The 19,607-nt window shown below is 42.5% G+C and overlaps 1 protein-coding gene across 1 annotated transcript; it reads left to right on the top strand.

Moving 5' to 3' along the window:
* The first annotated feature begins 437 nt into the window (after window positions 1–437).
* On the top strand, window positions 438–17,590 carry LOC142245824 (peroxisomal N(1)-acetyl-spermine/spermidine oxidase-like). The gene is made up of 4 exons (XM_075318797.1): window positions 438–514; window positions 4,320–5,525; window positions 13,480–13,663; window positions 16,858–17,590. The coding sequence occupies exons 2-4, from the start codon at window positions 4,345–4,347 to the stop codon at window positions 16,993–16,995; spliced, it is 1,503 nt and encodes a 500-aa protein (XP_075174912.1). The 5' UTR covers window positions 438–514; window positions 4,320–4,344; the 3' UTR covers window positions 16,996–17,590.
* Window positions 17,591–19,607: the final 2,017 nt, after the last annotated feature.

Here is a 19,607-nt window from a genome sequence, read left to right on the forward strand (position 1 = left end):
CAAGGACCAAAATACTTTTTCTTGGTGAAAATCAAATCAGATTTTTTTTAAGGTTTGGCCTCCTTTAATTAACGTGAATCTGAAGTTGAATGCGGTGAAAATGTACAAAATTGTTTCAGTAGTAATTACCTGATATATTTTTATTACAGGAATTGCTACATTTAGCAGTGAGGACTCCACCTTTTATTCAACAATGTGAGTTTTGTTTTTTAATGCCGTTGATCAAAGGTCTCTGGATGACTCTGCAGGATGAGAACAGGAGGAATATGGACACGATCTCGATGTTTTCAGTCTTCACTGAACGTGGCCTCGTTGGACTGAGCGGGGCAAAGGTTCATGGATCTGCGGATAAAGCTGCGCACAACCTACACCGGCTATACGACGATCCTCACTGGTTGGGAATCAGCAGTGGGTTGGATCATATGGGATGATTCTCCTCCAAGCCTCGACTCGCTTCAGATTCTGTCATCGCGGGTGTTTGTCGAGGATCTCGGGACTCTCAGATTTACTTTCGGTGAGTAGAAGTCTAAGCTAAGAAGTTAATTAAATAATAACTATTTATGAGCATTATTTTACTATTTAAACTTCTATATAATGTAAATAACTTATATTGTAAAAATCAATAAAAAGTAGCATTAGTGCTTTTAAAGTATTCTATTGTCGCACACTTAAAGAAAGCTGCAGGAGGTGGGAGTGTATCTGCAAACTCAATAAACTGACAACAATCAATAACTGTCACTGGATGAACGGAGTAGTGCACCTACACAAACTACATCAAAGCAATAAAAATCAGTAATTCATTACTAATGAACTGTCACAAGACATAGCAACCCTACCATACAACCTGTGTTAGTGGCGGCACAATGCTGTGACTATGGACAAAGTGTGTATCAGTAAATATATACCGGTTGTGAAAGTATAATAATATACTAACGTACATTGGTTAAAGGTCAATGAATGATAAGAGCCTTACTGGTGGAATTTGCAGTCCAGATGCACAATAATCTGAGGGAGAAGCATTCCAAATCTGAGAGGGGCAGTAGTCTTTGAATTTAGCAATCCGGATAGATAGTGCTTGGTATCCCAAAGCTATTTTATGTACGAGATGGATTTTGTTTTCCAAATGTAGGGAACCGCAATGGGGAATATGCAGTACAGATGGACAATGATCCAAGGGAGAAGCATCCCAAATCTGAGAGGGGTAGTAGTCTGAGAATTTATCAATTCGGATAGAACGTGCATGGTATCCAATAACTATTTTATGTGCAAGATGGATTTTTTTTTTTCCAAATGTGGGGAACCGCAATGGGCACCACATTCACCCCAAGCTATGCCAAATTATATGTATGCAATTGGTAAAAGTAATAAAAAATAGGACCAGGCTTTAACTATTGCGAACAATGTACATGTGATGTTTATAGAAGCAAAAGGAATTTAGAGTTTAAAATAGCCCCAGTGGCTATTGTGAAAATTACAGGATTTCTATTTTTATTTATAATACAGATTGTGGCATGTAAGAATAAACTTTGCCGCCCCCCCCCCCCAATTTTTTATTGTTTTTAAATGCATTTAACACACAAACGAGTTAGAAGATGAACGGGTGATTTCTGGCTCCTGAGACTCTGATCTCACAAACTGTGTCCAAAACGCACCTGTGCAAATGAAGCACTAGTTTCATGCAGAAGTAGTTATGAGCATGTGCGACCATAGGACTTTGAAACCTGCATATGGCTTCTTTCACACATCAGTTTTTTTCCATCAGGCACAATCTGGCAAAAACCTGAACAAATGGATCCGGCATCTGTTGTTGTTGATCCATTGTTCAACCCATAGACTTCTATTAGCGCCGGATGGCCCTGCGTTTTACAATCCGGCAAAATTTGCTTGTCTGGCGGCCGGATAGAACGTTGAGGGGAACGTTTTTGGTCTCCGGCGAAAAACCACATCGCGCTGGATCTGGCACCGTATAGCGTGTTTTATAATGGAAGCCTATGGTCGCCAGATCCGGCGAAATGTGGCAAAAAAACGGATACGGCCGCCGGATACGTTTTTTTGAACTGAGCATGCTCAGTAACACTGATCTGCCAAAAAACTGAAGGAACTGATGGAAAAAACTGATGCAACTAATCCGTTTTTTTGCCGGATCTGTCACATTAGTTTTTTCGCCGGATCGTGCCTGATGCCAAAAAACTGATGTGTGAAAGCAGCCTATGTCTGTATTCATTATAAGTAGTGTTATCAGAATTTTAGTCTCGTATAATAGCTGAATATTATAAGTAATTTTAACTCTCTGTACTCATCATTTTTGTATCTACTGATATATGAAGAGGAGGGGAGTAAGGCTACTTTCACACATCAGTTTTTTTCCATCAGTCACAATCCGTTTTGTGACTGATGCGACGGATCAGTTGCAGATTGTGGTACAACTGATGCGACGGATCCCTGTAAAAAACCAGATCCGTCGTACCAGCTTTGGAGCTTTGCAATGTGATTGTGTAAATACTGGGCATGCACAGTAGAAAATGACGGAATCCAGCACAGGATTCTGTCGCGCGACGGATTACAACGGAATCCTGCACCATAGACAACCATTATACCTCTTCACGGATTGCGACGGAATCCTGCGCAGCGCGTCGTTTCGACGCTCGGAAAAACGTTAGGCTAGCTTCACATTTACGTTGTTTATGATCAATCACAATCCGCCGCTCTGATAAGCAACGCAATCCGTTTGGCGGATTCCATTGTTTCCCATAGACTTGTATGGGCGGCGGATTGTGACTGATGCCCTTGCGATGCATTCGCTGCCCGACTGATCAGTCGTGGAACGACTGACCGTCGGGCGGCAGGAACGCAGCTTGTAACATTTTTTGAGCAGCGGAATCCTTTTCATTTTGCTGTGCATGCTCTCTCTCGGCGGTCGAACGATCAGCTGATCGCCCGGCAGACGCCTTCTGTGAGCGAACAGCTGATCTCCTGGCCGCCGGCTTTTGAGAGCGATCAGTCGCTCTCAAAAGACGGCGGCCAGGAGATCAGCTGATCGCTCACAGAAGCCGGCTGCCAGGCAATCAGCTTATCGCTCTCAAAAGCCGGCGGCCGGGAGATCAGCTGATCGCTCTTAAAAGCCGGCGGCCGGGAGATCAGCTGATCGCTCTCAAAAGCCAGTGGCCGGCTATTGTGAACGATCACTCGTTTTACAACGGAATCCGCTTTCTTATGACAATGAATTTCAATTCTTGTCACCCGTTGTACAACACATCAGTCACAAGCGTCAAGCAACGCTTGTGACTGATGCAAAACAACAGAAATGTGAACCTAGCCTTACATTGTGCGTTGCTGCTGCCCGACGGTCAGTCATTCCACGACTGATCCGTCACGCAACGGATGCAATGCAAGGCCATCAGTCGCAGTCCGTCGTAAATACAAGTCTATGGGGAAAAACCAGAATCCTGCAAATTATTTTGCAGGATTCCGTTTTTTCTCAAAGCAACGGATTGTGAATGAGGGAAAAGGACGAAAATGTGAAAGTAGCCTAAGCTATTCCCCCAGACTTTGTCTATCTATTCTCCTATTTGGACAATATTGCAAGAGATGAAAGATTTATCCAAGGACAAACAACGTACTTTCTAAAGTACATAATTGTTACAAGTTCCTTATCTTGTGGGCTGAAAATTAAGAGTCATGTTTAAAGGTTAAGATGATACTTGATTTTTGCAGCTGAACCTTTAAAGTATTACTATAAAAAAAAAAACAGGTGTAATCCTAAAAGGTCAGACACTCGTGCCTATTGATCCGGGAAGGTGCTTTTGAGTTGTCTCATCATATATGATAATAAAATCTTCAACGAGAGCAGATGTTTTCAGCTTCCTTGATTGATAAATAAGAAATTCTCCTGTCAGGTGTAGTGGTCGCACATGCTCAATCCATTGGGATTTTGGGACCACTGCTATTATCTACAGTGGGAAACCCCACAAATAATACATTTTTACCTATACTATTGATTGGTCATGTATGTTGCTTATGGGAAAACCACTTTAACTATCTGAAAATGGCTAAGGAAGGGAAGGAAGGATTGGGCTGCTTAATTTCAATGTGTCCAATCCTCTTGTTCTAAAGGGACTTTTCCAGTGGTTCCTGGCAGCTATGAACACATGTATACTCATTCAAACCATATGTATATGAAAAGGAGGAGTATCTGGGGGTATGGGTCTGGAGGACACCTATCTTAAGTGTATGACCAGCCTGGGTGGTTCCTAACTATTGAATCCTTAAGTACAATTAAGTAATTTGTAATTAACATACTGTAAACTTTATTGCCTTAGGTTCACCTTAACTTTTGACACCTCGATGGACTCTAGCGACCACCAGCCGAGAGTGGTTATAATCGGTGCCGGCTTTGCAGGACTAGGTGCTGCCACCACCTTGGTGAAACATGGATTGAAGAATATCGTCATCCTGGAAGCCTTGGATCGGGCAGGGGGAAGAGTATGGACTCATAAACCTTTCGGAACTGCTGCACTGGAGCTGGGTGCCACATGGATCCATGGCCAGAAGGACAATCCACTCTACCAAATGGCCAAGGAGGGAGGACTACTAGCCGAGGATGGGTTCAATATGGTGTCTTGCCAGCCAGTATCTGTAACCCCCCAGGATTATTTCTTTAATGAACAAGGAAAGTTGCTGCCTCCGACTCAAGTGGAAGAGGTAACTTGCTTTTTTGGTAGATTAATGTCTCAGATCAACCAGAAAGACTATAAAGCAGAATGTGAATCGTGGTCAGTCGGGGAGTATCTCGATCATGAATTTTCATTGTCCAATCTTTCAAAGGGCAAGGGTTTAGAAGGAGTTTATGAGTGGTGTAAACGAGCGGAGTGCGTGGACGAGGCTTGTAACTCCATGTATGAGTTCTCATTGAGTCAGCTCGGCTTATACACCGCTCTTGATGGACCCTTTTTCAACTCCTTGGGCAGTAAGGGCTACCAGGCTCTTCTGGACGGCCTATTGGACCAGCTACCGTCAAATTCTCTTCGTTGCCAAAAACCAGTTCAATGCATCCAATGGGAAGGATCATCATCATCCATTTCGAAGGTATCAAAACATGTGGTCAATGTGGTTTGTGAAGATGGTGAGCGGTTTCCAACAGATCATGTAATTGTCACTGTGTCTCTTGGATGCTTGAAAGAACGAGCTACCACTTTATTTGACCCTCCGCTACCAAAGGGAAAAATGGAGGCCATCCAGCGATTAGGATTTGGCACAGTGGCCAAGATCTTCTTGGAGTTCAAAAAGCCCTTCTGGCCAGATGACTGTGCGGGGATACAGCTGGTATGGGAAGAAGGCCCGGAGAGCCCAAAGGGGTATTCTGATGGGTGCAAACAACAATCATGGCATTCAGAGTGGTTCAAGAAGATTGGGGGCTTTGACTGTGTTCCAATGCATAGAAGCACCCTCTGTGGATGGATCACTGGATTGGCCGCAGAGCATATGGAGACCCTCCCTGAAAGCGAGGTGGGGGACGTGTGCGTCCGGTAAGACAATAGATCTATACATAAGATTTATGGCTAAAAGAATAGCAAAATAAGTCAGAGCTTCCACTGTAGGGAAAAGATAATAGTCCATATAATATATAGACAGGTTCATTATGCCCAACTGGAAGGCTCCCCTACTGACCAGCTCTCCGCTCAGGCCCATATGAAGGGCTACCAGCAGCTCAAAAAGAACAAAATACACATTTGGGAATGTTCATACTACTTATCAGCTAAAATCTCTGGGGAACTTTAAGGGTGTGAATACATTTGCAATCATTCTGTAATTGCTTTATTGCATCTATATAGAAACTGAAACAGTGGTGAAAATAGTTTTGATGTAAAATCGCCTATCACTTAGTGTATACAGCTCCTATGCAGCCCGAGGTGTCTCCATGGTTACAGACGACAGACACATCGTGTGTGTAGTCTGATCCTGCAGTCAGGGGTTACTCTCTCTTCTTTTTCTAACCTACAGACAGTAAAAAACATAGGCAGATGTAAGGTGTTTATAAATGAATGTAGCCGTAGGCGGATTATAATGAGGGCAATCTGTGGCACGTGGCTCTGGGGGCCCATGGCCATATTACCCTCACTATAATGTTGTGTGAAGCAACATATATCTGTTCCCCTGGGGCAGCTCTCCTGGCAGAGGGCTGGAACTACGCTGCGGGCAATACAGATAGCAGGGCAGCTCCAGGGGCGCTCCCGTCATCAACCGGCACCAGCATGTACGCCGCCATCAAGAAGTGTAGCCCTGCGGGAACTGAAGCGAGGTGAGAATGTGTGTGTGTGTGTGTGTGTGTGTGTATGTAATATATATATATATATATGTGTATATATATATATATATATATATATATATATATATATATATATATATATATAATATATGTGTGGGGACTCCTCCTGTATATAGGAGGCTATATGTGGGCTCATGCTGTATATAGGGGCTATATGCGTCTCATGCTGTATATAAGGGCTATATGTGGGCTGACACTGTATATAGGACGCTATGTTGAGGCTCATGCTATATATAGGGGCTATATGTGGGCTCATGCTGTATATAGGGGCTTTGTGTGGGCTCATATGGTATATAGGAGGTTATGTGTAGGTTCACACTGTATATAGGAGGCTAAGTGGGGCTCACACTGTATATAGGAGGCTATGTTGGGGCTCATGCTATAGATAAGAGACTAGGTCTGGGGGCTCATATATAGGGGCTATGTGGGAGCTCATACTGTATGTAGGAGGATGTGTGGTGGCTCGTGCTATATCTAGGGGCTATGTGGGGCTCATACTGTATATAGGAGACTATGTGGGGCTCATATTGTTTATAGGAGGCTATGTGAGGCTCATTTATATAGGGGCTATGTGGGGGCTCATATTGTATACAGGAGGCTTTATGTGACTCGTTTATGTAAGGGTTATGTGGGGCTCATACTGTATATAGGAGGCTCAGTTATATAGGGGCTATGTGGGGGCTCATACTTTTATATATGAGGCTTTATGGGGGCTTGTTTACATAGGGGCTATGTGGGGTCTCATACTGTATATATGAGGCTTTATGGGGCTCATTTATATAGGGGCTATGTGGGGGCTCATACTTTATATATGAGGCTTTATGGGGCTCATTTATATAGGGGCTATGTGGGGGCTCATACTGTATATATGAGGCTTTATGGGGCTCGTTTACATAGGGGCTATGTGGGGGCTCATACTGTATATATGAGGCTTTATGGGGCTCATTTATATAGGGGCTATGTGGGGGCTCATACTTTATATAGGAGGTTTTGTGAGGTCAAAGTATGGTGCAAGAAAACTCCCATGGATTCAGTGTTTGTGAAAAACTGTGTGTGATGGATTTTTTCAATATTGAGTTCAGCAATTGAATGTATATAAAGTCACCTCTTTCTTTTCAATTTCACAGACCTGTGTAATTAATATGTTAATAATAATAATATTGAGCTGGATTGATTTTGTTCCGTCCTCCCCAAGTTAGGAGGCCCCTCAGTAAAATTAATTTCTCACCGCGACTATAGCGCTATGTTATTTATACCGCTGTAAATAAGGGGGAAGATTTGTGTGCCGCTGCCTTTCTCCTCTTATGTCAGCAGACGCTCCGTCTTCTGATAGCGGCTGCAGCCGATTCTGCACATCCGCGTCCTATTCATTAGGAGTCAGATGTGCAGTACAGATTCGCGGCCGCTATGAGAAGATGGGGCAGCTCCATAACTGAGAATTTCCAACCACCTGCTGCCGCCACCGGCACCGAGGACAGCTGATCGGTGGGGGTGCGGGGTGTCGGACCTTGGCCGATCATACATTGATGACCTAGCCTAAGGATAGGTCATGAGTGTAAAAGTAGTGGACAACCTCTTTAATCCTCCCTTGCCTGTAGCATCAGACAACATGGGGTTTCCTTAATGTCTTTAACTGTGGAGACACATAGATCAGCATGGGAGCTGCATACACAAAACGGTTTGGGAAGAACTGTTTGCCAAGCTACTCCATTGTCTATTTTCAGCTGTATTGGACCCATTACAAGATGGGTCAAACTTGTACATACCCTAAATAGTCATCACAGTTTTTCAACAGAAAACCACATTGTTTAAATCGGCTTTTTGTGTTCCTTTTTTTGGGCAATGTTGTATTTTATTTTTCATATCACAAACTGAAAAAACAGTTAGTAATCTTGCAATTTTCACACTGGCCACTGGGGCTTTTTTTTTACTCTTAAGCTGCATTTACACTGGAAGATACTGTATATACTCGAGTATAAGCCGAGGCCCCTAATTTTATCACAAAAACTGGGAAAATGTATTGACCTGAGTATAAGCCTAGGGTGGGAAATACAACAGCTACTGGAAAATTTCCAAAATAAAAATATGTAATGTGCCCTTCCTTGTTCCCTGTAGTAATGTGGCCATGTGGTCTCCTGTAGTAAGGTGGCCATATTGTTCCCTGTGGTAATGTAGCCATATAGTCTCCTGTAGTAATGTGGCCATATTGTCCCATGTAGTATTGGGGCTATGTGTCTCCTGTAGTAATGTGCCCATATATTGTATGTGCACTGTAGTAATGTAGCCATATAGTCTCCTGTGGTAATGTGCCCATACATATGCCCTGTAGTATGTGCCTTATCCTTGTGCCTCATCCTGTAGTAATGTGCCCCATAGTAATGTGCCCATCCTTTAGTAATGTCCTCATTCCGGTCCCCTTCTTGTTCCCTATTATGCCGTTGTTCACATACACACAAAAAATTATTCTCACCTTTCCTCTGTTCCTGCGGTGTCCTCTTACCTGCTTCTTGCAGAACACTGGCACGTAGACCCCTAGATTATCACGGCTGGTGCATGTTGCCGCCGCAAAGCATTCAAATGTAGTAAAATGATGATGGCAGCGGCTGTCCCGTGCAGTGTGTACTGGCTGTGATCACCGAGGGGTCTATGTGCCTGCTGTCCGCAAGAAGCCGGTAAGAGGACACCGCAGGAATGGAGGACAGGTGAGAATATTTTTTTTTGTGGGAACCTCACTCGACTATAAGACTTAGAAGTCTAAAAACTATATAAATCTAACAATTGTCACACTGGGTGAAGTCTTAAGACTCGTGATGGGCAAATCCGCAGATATCCGGGATCGCAGGGTCCAACCGGATTTTTTGAAAATCCCAGTTCAGACCCGGAATTGATTCCGGATATCTGCCCGAACACCGATCCCCATATAGGTTTTTGGGGACCTGAATCCGGTTCTTTAATATGATGGTAGAAAGGACTTGGTACATTAGAGCAGGTGTGTTATACTTACCAGTCTCCACACACCTGTAACCAATATTTCAGGTGGCCGCTCATTATCCCTCATGCATATTCACTGCTTGCCCCACCCACCGGCAGTCCCGGCGTCTGTGATTGGTTGCAGTTTGACTGCGCCCCCACCCTGTGTGACAGCGTGTTTGACTGCTTGGAATCACAAATTCTGTCTGTGTAAGGGTACCTTCACACTTTAGCGATGCAGCAGCGATCCGACCAGCGATCTGACCTAGTCAGGATCGCTGCTGCATCGCTACATGGTCGCTGGTGAGCTGTCAAACAGGCAGATCTCACCAGCGACCATTGACCAGCCCCCAGCCAGCAGCGACGTGCAAGCGACGCTGCGCTTGCACGGAGCCGGCGTCTGGAGGCTGCGGACACTGGTAACTAAGGTAAACATCGGGTATGGTTACCCGATGTTTACATTAGTTACCAGCGCACACCGCTTAGCTTAGCGCTGGCTCCTTGCTCTCCTAGCTACAGTACACATCGGGTTAATTAACCCGATGTGTACTGCAGCTACATGTGCAGAGAGCCGGAGCCGGCAGCACAGGCAGCGTGAGAGCTGCGGAGGCTGGTAACTAAGGTAAATATCGGGTAACCACCTTGGTTACCCGATGTTTATCTTGGTTACAGCTTACCGCAGCTGCCAGATGCCGGCTCCTGCTCCCTGCTCGCTTCATTTCGTCGCTCTCTCGCTGTCACACACAGCGATCTGTGTGTCACAGTGGGAGAGCGCCTTTGAAGAAAACGAACCAGGGCTGTGTGTAACGAGCAGCGATCTCGCAGCAGGGGCCAGATCGCTGCTCAGTGTCACACACAGCGAGATCGCTAATGAGGTCACTGCTGCGTCACAAAAAGCGTGACTCAGCAGCGATCTCGGCAGCGAGCTCGCTGTGTGTGAAGCACCCCTTAGTCTAGTGGTGTAAAAATAAATAAATAAAAAAATTAAGGTAGGGCCCCCCATATTATGATACCCAGCACAGATAAAGCCTAGGGCTACAGGCTGCAGCCACCAGCTGTGAGCTTATCTTGGCTGTGTATCAAAACCAGAAGGACCACATGCAGCTTTTTTTTTTTAAACTATTATTTAAATAATTAATTAAAAAAATGGTGTCCAGTCCCCTCCAGTTTTGATACCCAGCTATGATAAAGCTGACAGCTGGGGGCTGCTATTCTCAGGCTGGGGAGGCCTATGCTTATTGGGCCCCTTAGTCTTAAAATAGCAGCTTGCAGCCACCCAGAATTATTGCATACATTAGATGCAACAACCCCAGCACTTTAATCTCTTTATCGCGATTGCCATGGTGCCGTGGCAATCAGGGTAATAAGGGGTTAATGACAGCTCAGAGCTGCTAGTAAGTCTTAGGTTAGTAATGGGAGGCATCTATGAGATCCCCCCATTTTTAATCTGTAAGGGAAAAGAAATAAATACAAACACAGAAAAAATAATTTATTTGAAATAACATACAAAAAAACCACCACCCATTCACCCCTTTATTAACCCCCAAAACACCCGGGTGTAATCTGCACGAGGTCCTAAAATGATCCCGACTCTGCTTCATAGTGAAGTCACAGCGCGCAGGCACAGAACATGTCCGCACTTTGTGAGTTTCAGGCAGAAAATGATGATCACTGACGTCACTCAGTTTATCTGTGGTCATAGCTGGAGGTACCCCAGCTGTGACTGCAGGTAAACTGACCTCAGTAACCTCATTGAACTCAGTGACCTCACCTCAGCATAGATGACATTATGCAGCAATGTTGAGCATTGTAGCTGTGACTCCAGCAATGGGGTGAGATAAACACTTACTATAAAGCAGCAGCCCCTCTATCTGCCTTTCTCACTCTACTCCTTTTTTACTCCCCTTCCAGCTTTATAAACTTCAATAGTCAGCAGTAATCTCATCCCTGCTGAACCGGCAAACATCTTCTTTTGATGGATTTTAGCAGTATTTCAGACTATGTTTTTTAACATGCGTTATGAACTTTTTTTTGCTGCAAAAGCGGATCCTGTTTTTCTAAAGAAAAACGCATGTGTTATTTTACAGGATCCTGTCACTTGACGTTTATGGGCGGGCATTGGAGTCATGTGATCGGGAGTGAGGGGAAGTGAACGTGACAGGCTGGAAATTCAGACGCAGTTGGGGGCAAAAAAGAGAGGAGATAGAGGAGAGAGAGAAAGAGAGAGAGGAACAAAGAGAAAGAGAGAGAGAGGAAGAAAGAGAAAAAGAAAGGGAGAGGAAGAGAGAGAGAGAGTGAGAGAGAAAGAGAGAAAAAAAGAGAGAAAGAAAGAGACAGAGAGAGAGAGGAAGAGAGAGAGAAAGAAAAGAGAGAAAGGAATAGAGAGAGAAAGAAAAGAGAGAAAGGAAGAGAGAGAGGAAGAGAGAGAGAGAGAGAAAGAGACAAAGAGAGAGAGAAAGAGAGAGGAAGAAAGAGAAAGAAAGAGAGAGGAAGAGAGAGAGAAAGAAAAGAGAGAAAGGAAGAGAGAGAGGAGAGAGGAAGAAAGAGAAAAAGAAAGGGAGAGGAACAGAGAGAGAGAGTGAGAGAGAAAGAGAGAAAGAAAGAGGGAAAGAGACAGAGAGAGAGACAAAGAGAGAGAGAGAAAGGAAGAAAGAGAAAGAAAGAGAGAGAAAAAGAGAGCGAGAAAGAGAGAGAAAGAGAGAAAGAGACAGAGAAAGAGAGAGAGAAAGAGACAGAGAGAGAGGAGTGTGAGAGAGGAGAGAGAGAAAGAGAGAGGAAGAAAGAGAAAGAAAGCGAGAAAGAGAGAAAGAAAGAGAGAAAGAAATAAACAAACTCACTCTCTGAGGTTTCTGGGCATGCTCAGTACACCAAACAGGATCCTGTCTATCAGCATGCCAGCGTTCACATGCGTTTGCGTGCAGTATAGCCAGGATCCAGTAATTTGCAGAAGTTGGACGCAGCTCAAAAACGCTACAAGTAGCGTTTTTGAAAGATGTTAAAAAACTGCAAGTCGCTGGATCCTCACTATAACGCACGCAAACGCAGGTGAACGCATGTTAACGAGAGTCCATTGCAAATGCATTGAAATGAAAACGCATTTGCACTGGATCCGTTTTTGCGTTAAAAAAACGTTCAGGACGCATGTTAAAAAGACGTAGTGTGAAAGCCGCCTAAACTGCATGCAAACGCATGTGAACTCATGTTGACACGAGTCCATTGCAAACACATTGAAATGAAAACGCATTTGTACTGGATCCGCTTTTGCAGCAAAAAACCTTCGGGACGCATGTTAAAAAAACATAGTGTGAAAGCAGCGTAAATGGTAAGATCAGAAGGAGAAAGGTTAAAAAGCGGCTCATAAGTGGAGAAAGATGCAAATTTCTCGGATAAGATATGTTACAAAGTTTCTTATATTTGCTGGTACTATTGATTTACGCAGAGTCCATTTAGTTTATTGCAATTTTTTGACACGTCTCCTCTCCTCCAGTGTAAACTCCTTTATTTACAAATTCCTATTGAAATCTGCTGGTTTGAGTAACCAGATCTGTAAAGTCTCGGGAGCGGAGTCATGCGCAGGTTCATTTGCATTTGTCGAATTTCCATTGTATATTGTGCAGAAAGAAAACAAAACAAAAAGATCCAGATATGTGATGGCTGCAGCCAATCACTGGCTGCAGCCAATCACTGGCTGGATATCCCCCTTCATGCACAATATATATTTCCAGCTCCTGACATCTGTCAATCATCCCACTGAAGATAACAGTTATATGACGTGCCCCTTTAAGAGGTCACATGCTTTCAGAGCTAATTTTGGACCCTGGCACGAGACGCGCTCCGCATTTCCCGGACCCCTGATTCCGGCACTTCGCCTGATTTTTCTTGCCGTCTGTTAGGCACTTAGCGGGACGCCGCAGGTTTTATCGCGTATCCAGCGCTTTCCTCGCAGCGGATATTATAAATGTTTGCAGCCGTTATCTGGGGAACGCCGGGAGAGGGAATCTCTGCCATCGGATATTAATAGCCGCACTTCCATTGAATTAGCCGCTCTCTCCACTCAGCAATTCACAGAGTTTCCATCTTGGCACTCGCTGATTCATTAAGGCCCCGGCCGTATATAATTTACATTGTATTCAACATTCTCTGGAGTTTTTTGCAAATCATTTCTTATATATTTTTTTTTCCAGACTATTGAAGAAATTTACAGGCTGGCCAGTGACAGAACTGCAAGGAGTGCTGCGCTCCACGTGGCATAGCAATCCGTATATACGAGGGTCTTACACTAATGTGCCCATCGGGGTGGATGCTGTGAAGGAACAGACGACCCTCGCAGAGCCACTGCCATCCACGTATCATAAGAAGACCCTACTGGTATGCAAGAGCATTAATGATTATACACTACATCTACCTACCTGTACTACTATAATACTGCCCATATTTACAAGAATATAACTACTATAATACTGCCCCTATGTACAAGAATATAACTACTATAATACTGCCCCTATGTACAAGAATATAACTACTATAATACTGCCCTCTATGTACAAGAATATAACTCCTATAATACTGCCCCTATGTACAAGAATATAACTACTATAATACTGCCCCTATATACAAGAATATAACTACTATAATACTGCCCTCTATGTACAAGAATATAACTCCTATAATACTGCCCCTATATACAAGAATATAACTACTATAATACTTCCCCTATGTACAAGAATATAACTACTATAATACTGCCCCTATGTACAAGAATATAACTACTATAATACTGCCCCTATGTACAAGAATATAACTACTATAATACTGCCCTCTATGTACAAGAATATAACTCCTATAATACTGCCCCTATATACAAGAATATAACTACTATAATACTTCCCCTATGTACAAGAATATAACTACTATAATACTGCCCCTATGTACAAGAATATAACTACTATAATACTGCCCCCTATGTACAAGAATATAACTCCTATAATACTTCCCCTATGTACAAGAATATAACTACTATAATACTGCCCCTATGTACAAGAATATAACTACTATAATACTGCCCCCTATGTACAAGAATATAACTACTATAATACTGCCCTTATGTACAAGAATATAACTACTATAATACTTCCCCTATGTACAAGAATATAACTACTATAATACTGCCCCCTATGTACAAGAATATAACTACTATAATACTGCCCTTATGTACAAGAATATAACTACTATAATACTGCCCCCTATGTACAAGAATATAACTACTATAATACTGCCCTTATGTACAAGAATATAACTCCTATAATACTTCCCCTATGTACAAGAATATAACTACTATAATACTGCCCCTATGTACAAGAATATAACTACTATAATACTGCCCCCTATGTACAAGAATATAACTCCTATAATACTTCCCCTATGTACAAGAATATAACTACTATAATACTGCCCCTATGTACAAGAATATAACTACTATAATACTGCCCCCTATGTACAAGAATATAACTACTATAATACTGCCCTTATGTACAAGAATATAACTACTATAATACTGCCCCTATGTACAAGAATATAACTACTATAATACTGCCCCTATATACAAGAATACAACTACTATAATACTGCCCCCTATATACAAGAATATAACTACTATAATACTGCCCCTATATACAAGAATATAACTACTATAATGCTGGCCCTATATACAAGAATACAACTACTATAATACTACCCTCTATGTACAAGAATATAACTACTATAATACTGCCCCTATATACAAGAATATAACTACTATAATGCTGGCCCTATATACAAGAATACAACTACTATAATACTGCCCCCTATATACAAGAATATAACTACTATAATACTACCCTCTATGTACAAGAATATAACTACTATAATACTGCCCCTATATACAAGAATATAACTACTATAATACTGCTCCTATGTACAAGAATATAACTACTATAATAATGCCCCTATATACAAGAATATAACTACTATAATACTGCCCCTATGTACAAGAATATAACTACTATAATACTGCCCCTATATACAAGAATATAACTACTATAATACTGCTCCCTATGTACAGGAATATAACTACTATAATACTGCTCCTATGTACAAGAATATAACTACTATAATACTGCCCCTATATACAAGAATATAACTACTATAATACTGCTCCCTATGTACAGGAATATAACTACTATAATACTGCTCCTATGTATAAGAATATAACTACTATAATACTGCTCCTATGTATAAGAATATAACTACTATAATACTGCCCCTATGTACAAGAATATAACTACTATAATACTGCACCTATGTACAAGAATATAACTACTATAATACTGCCCCTATGTACAAGAATATAACTACTATAATACTGCTCCCTATGTACAGGAATATAACTACTATAATACTGCTCCTATGTATAAGAATATAACTACTATAATACTGCCCCTATGTACAAGAATATAACTACTATAATACTGCCCCTATGTACAAGAATATAACTACTATAATACTGCTCCTATGTACAAGAATATAACTACTATAATAATGCCCCTATATACAAGAATATAACTACTATAATACTGCCCCTATGTACAGGAATATAACTACTATAATACTGCTCCTATGTACAAGAATATAACTACTATAATACTGCCCCTATATACAAGAATATAACTACTATAATACTGCTCCCTATGTACAGGAATATAACTACTATAATACTGCTCCTATGTATAAGAATATAACTACTATAATACTGCCCCTATGTACAAGAATATAACTACTATAATACTGCACCTATGTACAAGAATATAACTACTATAATACTGCCCCTATGTACAAGAATATAACTACTATAATACTGCTCCCTATGTACAGGAATATAACTACTATAATACTGCTCCTATGTATAAGAATATAACTACTATAATACTGCCCCTATGTACAAGAATATAACTACTATAATACTGCCCCTATGTACAAGAATATAACTACTATAATACTGCCCCTATATACAAGAATATAACTACTATAATACTGCTCCCTATGTACAGGAATATAACTACTATAATACTGCTCCTATGTATAAGAATATAACTACTATAATACTGCCCCTATGTACAAGAATATAAGTACTATAATACTGCACCTATGTACAAGAATATAACTACTATAATACTGCCCCTATATACAAGAATATAACTACTATAATACTGCTCCCTATGTACAGGAATATAACTACTATAATACTGCCCCTATGTACAAGAATATAACTACTATAATACTGCCCCCTATGTACAAGAATATAACTACTATAATACTGCCCCCTATGTACAAGAATATAACTACTATAATACTGCTCCTATGTACAAGAATATAACTACTATAATACTGCCCCCTATGTACAAGAATATAACTACTATAATACTGCTTCTATATATATGAATACATCTATCACTGTTCGTATGTACAATAATTTTATCATATTGATGACTATAATTCCTATTGATGAGTGTTTTTCTTCATTGCAGCCTTTGCAGGTTCTTTTTGCGGGAGAAGCTACGCACCCCAATTTTTACACGACTACACACGGTGCCTATATGAGCGGAGTACGGGAGGCAGAAAGGCTCATAAAGCTGTATGAGTCCAAAGTGAGCCCACGCCTCTAATGCATCCATCATGTTTACAACACAGCCAGTTGTGGCTCCGGTGTGTCTGTGGGTCGAGTGTCTGTGGGTCGACTGTCTGGCACCGTTACTTTCTTAGTGACATGTTTAATCCGGAAGACTCTAACTTCTGCCTAATTTTTAATTCTTGAATCCTTGGATATGCAAAACTGCAAATTCTGCCACTGTTAGGATATGCTGGGAGTTATATTTTGGGCCATGTACCCCTCATATGTGACCCTTTTCCAGGTCATTAAGAGCAGTATAGCAAATACATGTGAAGAGCGCCCCCATGGGGAGAAAGCAAAATGATCAGAATTGCACAAAAACTGGTATTGGCCATTGGTGGCAGCCGGAGGAGCGGAGCATTGGTGCCTATGGAAGTAACTTATAGTCATACTCAGGAAATGTGAATTCTGATTAACTTTCCAAAACTCCCAAAATCTGAGGGCAGAAAGATGATGAGAATATTGATTATTGATCTATTATTGAACATTGCACTGATAAGCATTGAATAAATATCTATTATTTTATTATTGAAATTATATTAAATTCATCAGATTTTAATAAAGTTAAAGTCATGTTGAAAATATAGTTAACTTGTATGTCTTTTTACTTGTGTTCTAATTTTATATTATAAATTAATTTACAAATTATTGTTTGTGGACTTTTTTATAGGTGGAAACTAAACTAATAAGTTTATAGAACCAACATTGTAGAATATTAATCCACTTTGCAGAAACTGTTAGCCCCTTCAAAAATATTGAGAAAGCAATGTGTTTTTCATCATATATTGATGCTACACTAGATGTGCAAAATTATAAAAACTGTCATATTGCTCCTATGTACAAGAATATAACTATTATAATCAGGGCTGTATTTTGCCTTCGTGCTGCCCTAGGCACTTTAAGTGGTCGCGCCCCTTAGTGACAACGTAAAACTGAGTTTTCGCACACGACATCTGTTTAAGGCAGATCTACTCTGTAGCACACTTTAAAAAGTATCAATAAGAAACGAACCCCCCCCCAATGGGAATCACCACAGGCACATCAAAACATAGCATGAGTATAAAATATTCCCACCACACCGTCCCCACTTATATACTGTGACTGTGACACTGCCCCTAATAAACACCACACTGCCCTCCCTTATAAACTACTGTATATCCACCACACCTTCCTCGATTATGAAATATGATCTGTACATTGTGAGGAGGGAGCAGCATGATGTGAGGACAATGTCCCATGCATGCTGCCCCCTCCTCACAATGTCCCATGCATGCTGCCCCCTCCTCACAATGTCCCATGCATGCTGCCCCCTCCTCACAATGTCCCATGCATGCTGCCCCCTCCTCACAATGTCCCATGCATGCTGCTCCCTCGTCACAATGTCCCATGCATGCTGCTCCCTCCTCACAATGTCCCATGCAAGCTGCCCCCGCCTCACAATGTCCCATGCATGCTGCCCCCTCCTCACAATGTCCCATGAATGCTGCCCCCTCCTCACAATGTCCCTTGCATGCTGCCCCCTCCTCACAATGTCCCATGCATGCTGCCCCCTCCTCACAATGTCCCATGCATGCTGCTCCCTCCTCACAATGTCCCTTGCATGCTGCCCCCTCCTCACAATGTCCCTTGCATGCTGCCCCCTCCTCACAATGTCCCATGCATGCTGCCCCCTCCTCACAATGTCCCATGCATGCTGCCCCCTCCTCACAATGTCCCATGCATGCTGCCCCCTCCTCACAATGTCCCATGCATGCTGCTCTCTCCTCACAATGTCCCATGCATGCTGCCCCCTCTTCACAATGTCCCATGCATGCTGCTCCCTCCTCACAATGTCCCATGCATGCTGCCCCTCCTCACAATGTCCCATGCATGCTGCTCCCTCCTCACAATGTCTCATGCATGCTGCCCCCTCCTCACAATGTCTCATGTATGCTGCTCCCTCCTCACAATGTCCCATGAATGCTGCTCCCTCCTCACAATGTCTCATGCATGCTGCCCCCTCCTCACAATGTCTCATGTATGCTGCTCCCGCCTCACAATGTCCCATGCATGCTGCTCCCTCCTCACAATGTCCCATGCATGCTGCTCCCTCCGCACAATGTCTCATGCTTGATGCTCCCTCCTCACAATGTCCCATGCATGCTGCTCCTTCCTCACAATGTCCCATGCATGCTGCTCCCTCCTCACAATGTCTCATGCATGCTGCCCCCTCCTCAGTGTCCCATGCATGCTGCCCCCTCCTCACAATGTCCCATGCATGCTGCCCCCTCCTCACAATGTCTCATGCATGCTGCCCCCTCCTCAGTGTCCCATGCATGCTGCCCCCTCCTCAGTGTCCCATGCATGCTGCCCCCTCCTCACAATGTCCCATGCATGCTGCCCCCTCCTCACAATGTCTCATGCATGCTGCCCCCTCCTCAGTGTCCCATGCATGCTGCCCCCTTCTCACAATGTCCCATGCATGCTGTCCCTCTCCATGAGCTCCTAATGCTGCCTTCCTCTTTTCCATAATGAGACCTTCATGTTGCCCCACTCATGCTAAGACCACCACACTAACGCTTATGCTGAGACCCCCCACACACACACTACCCCACTCTTGATATTGAC

The sequence above is a fragment of the Anomaloglossus baeobatrachus genome, chromosome 7, assembly GCF_048569485.1.
Source record: "Anomaloglossus baeobatrachus isolate aAnoBae1 chromosome 7, aAnoBae1.hap1, whole genome shotgun sequence".
NCBI classification, from domain to species: domain Eukaryota; kingdom Metazoa; phylum Chordata; class Amphibia; order Anura; family Aromobatidae; genus Anomaloglossus; species Anomaloglossus baeobatrachus.

Bases quoted from the DNA above. Each gene is read 5' to 3' on its own strand.
- LOC142245824 (XM_075318797.1), top strand. From the start codon at position 4,345: ATGGACTCTAGCGACCACCAGCCGAGAGTGGTTATAATCGGTGCCGGC. The intron at 5,526-13,479 runs GTAAGACAATAG...TTTTTTTTCCAG, and splicing joins GTGGGGGACGTGTGCGTCCG to ACTATTGAAGAAATTTACAG. The intron at 13,664-16,857 runs GTATGCAAGAGC...TCTTCATTGCAG, and splicing joins ATCATAAGAAGACCCTACTG to CCTTTGCAGGTTCTTTTTGC.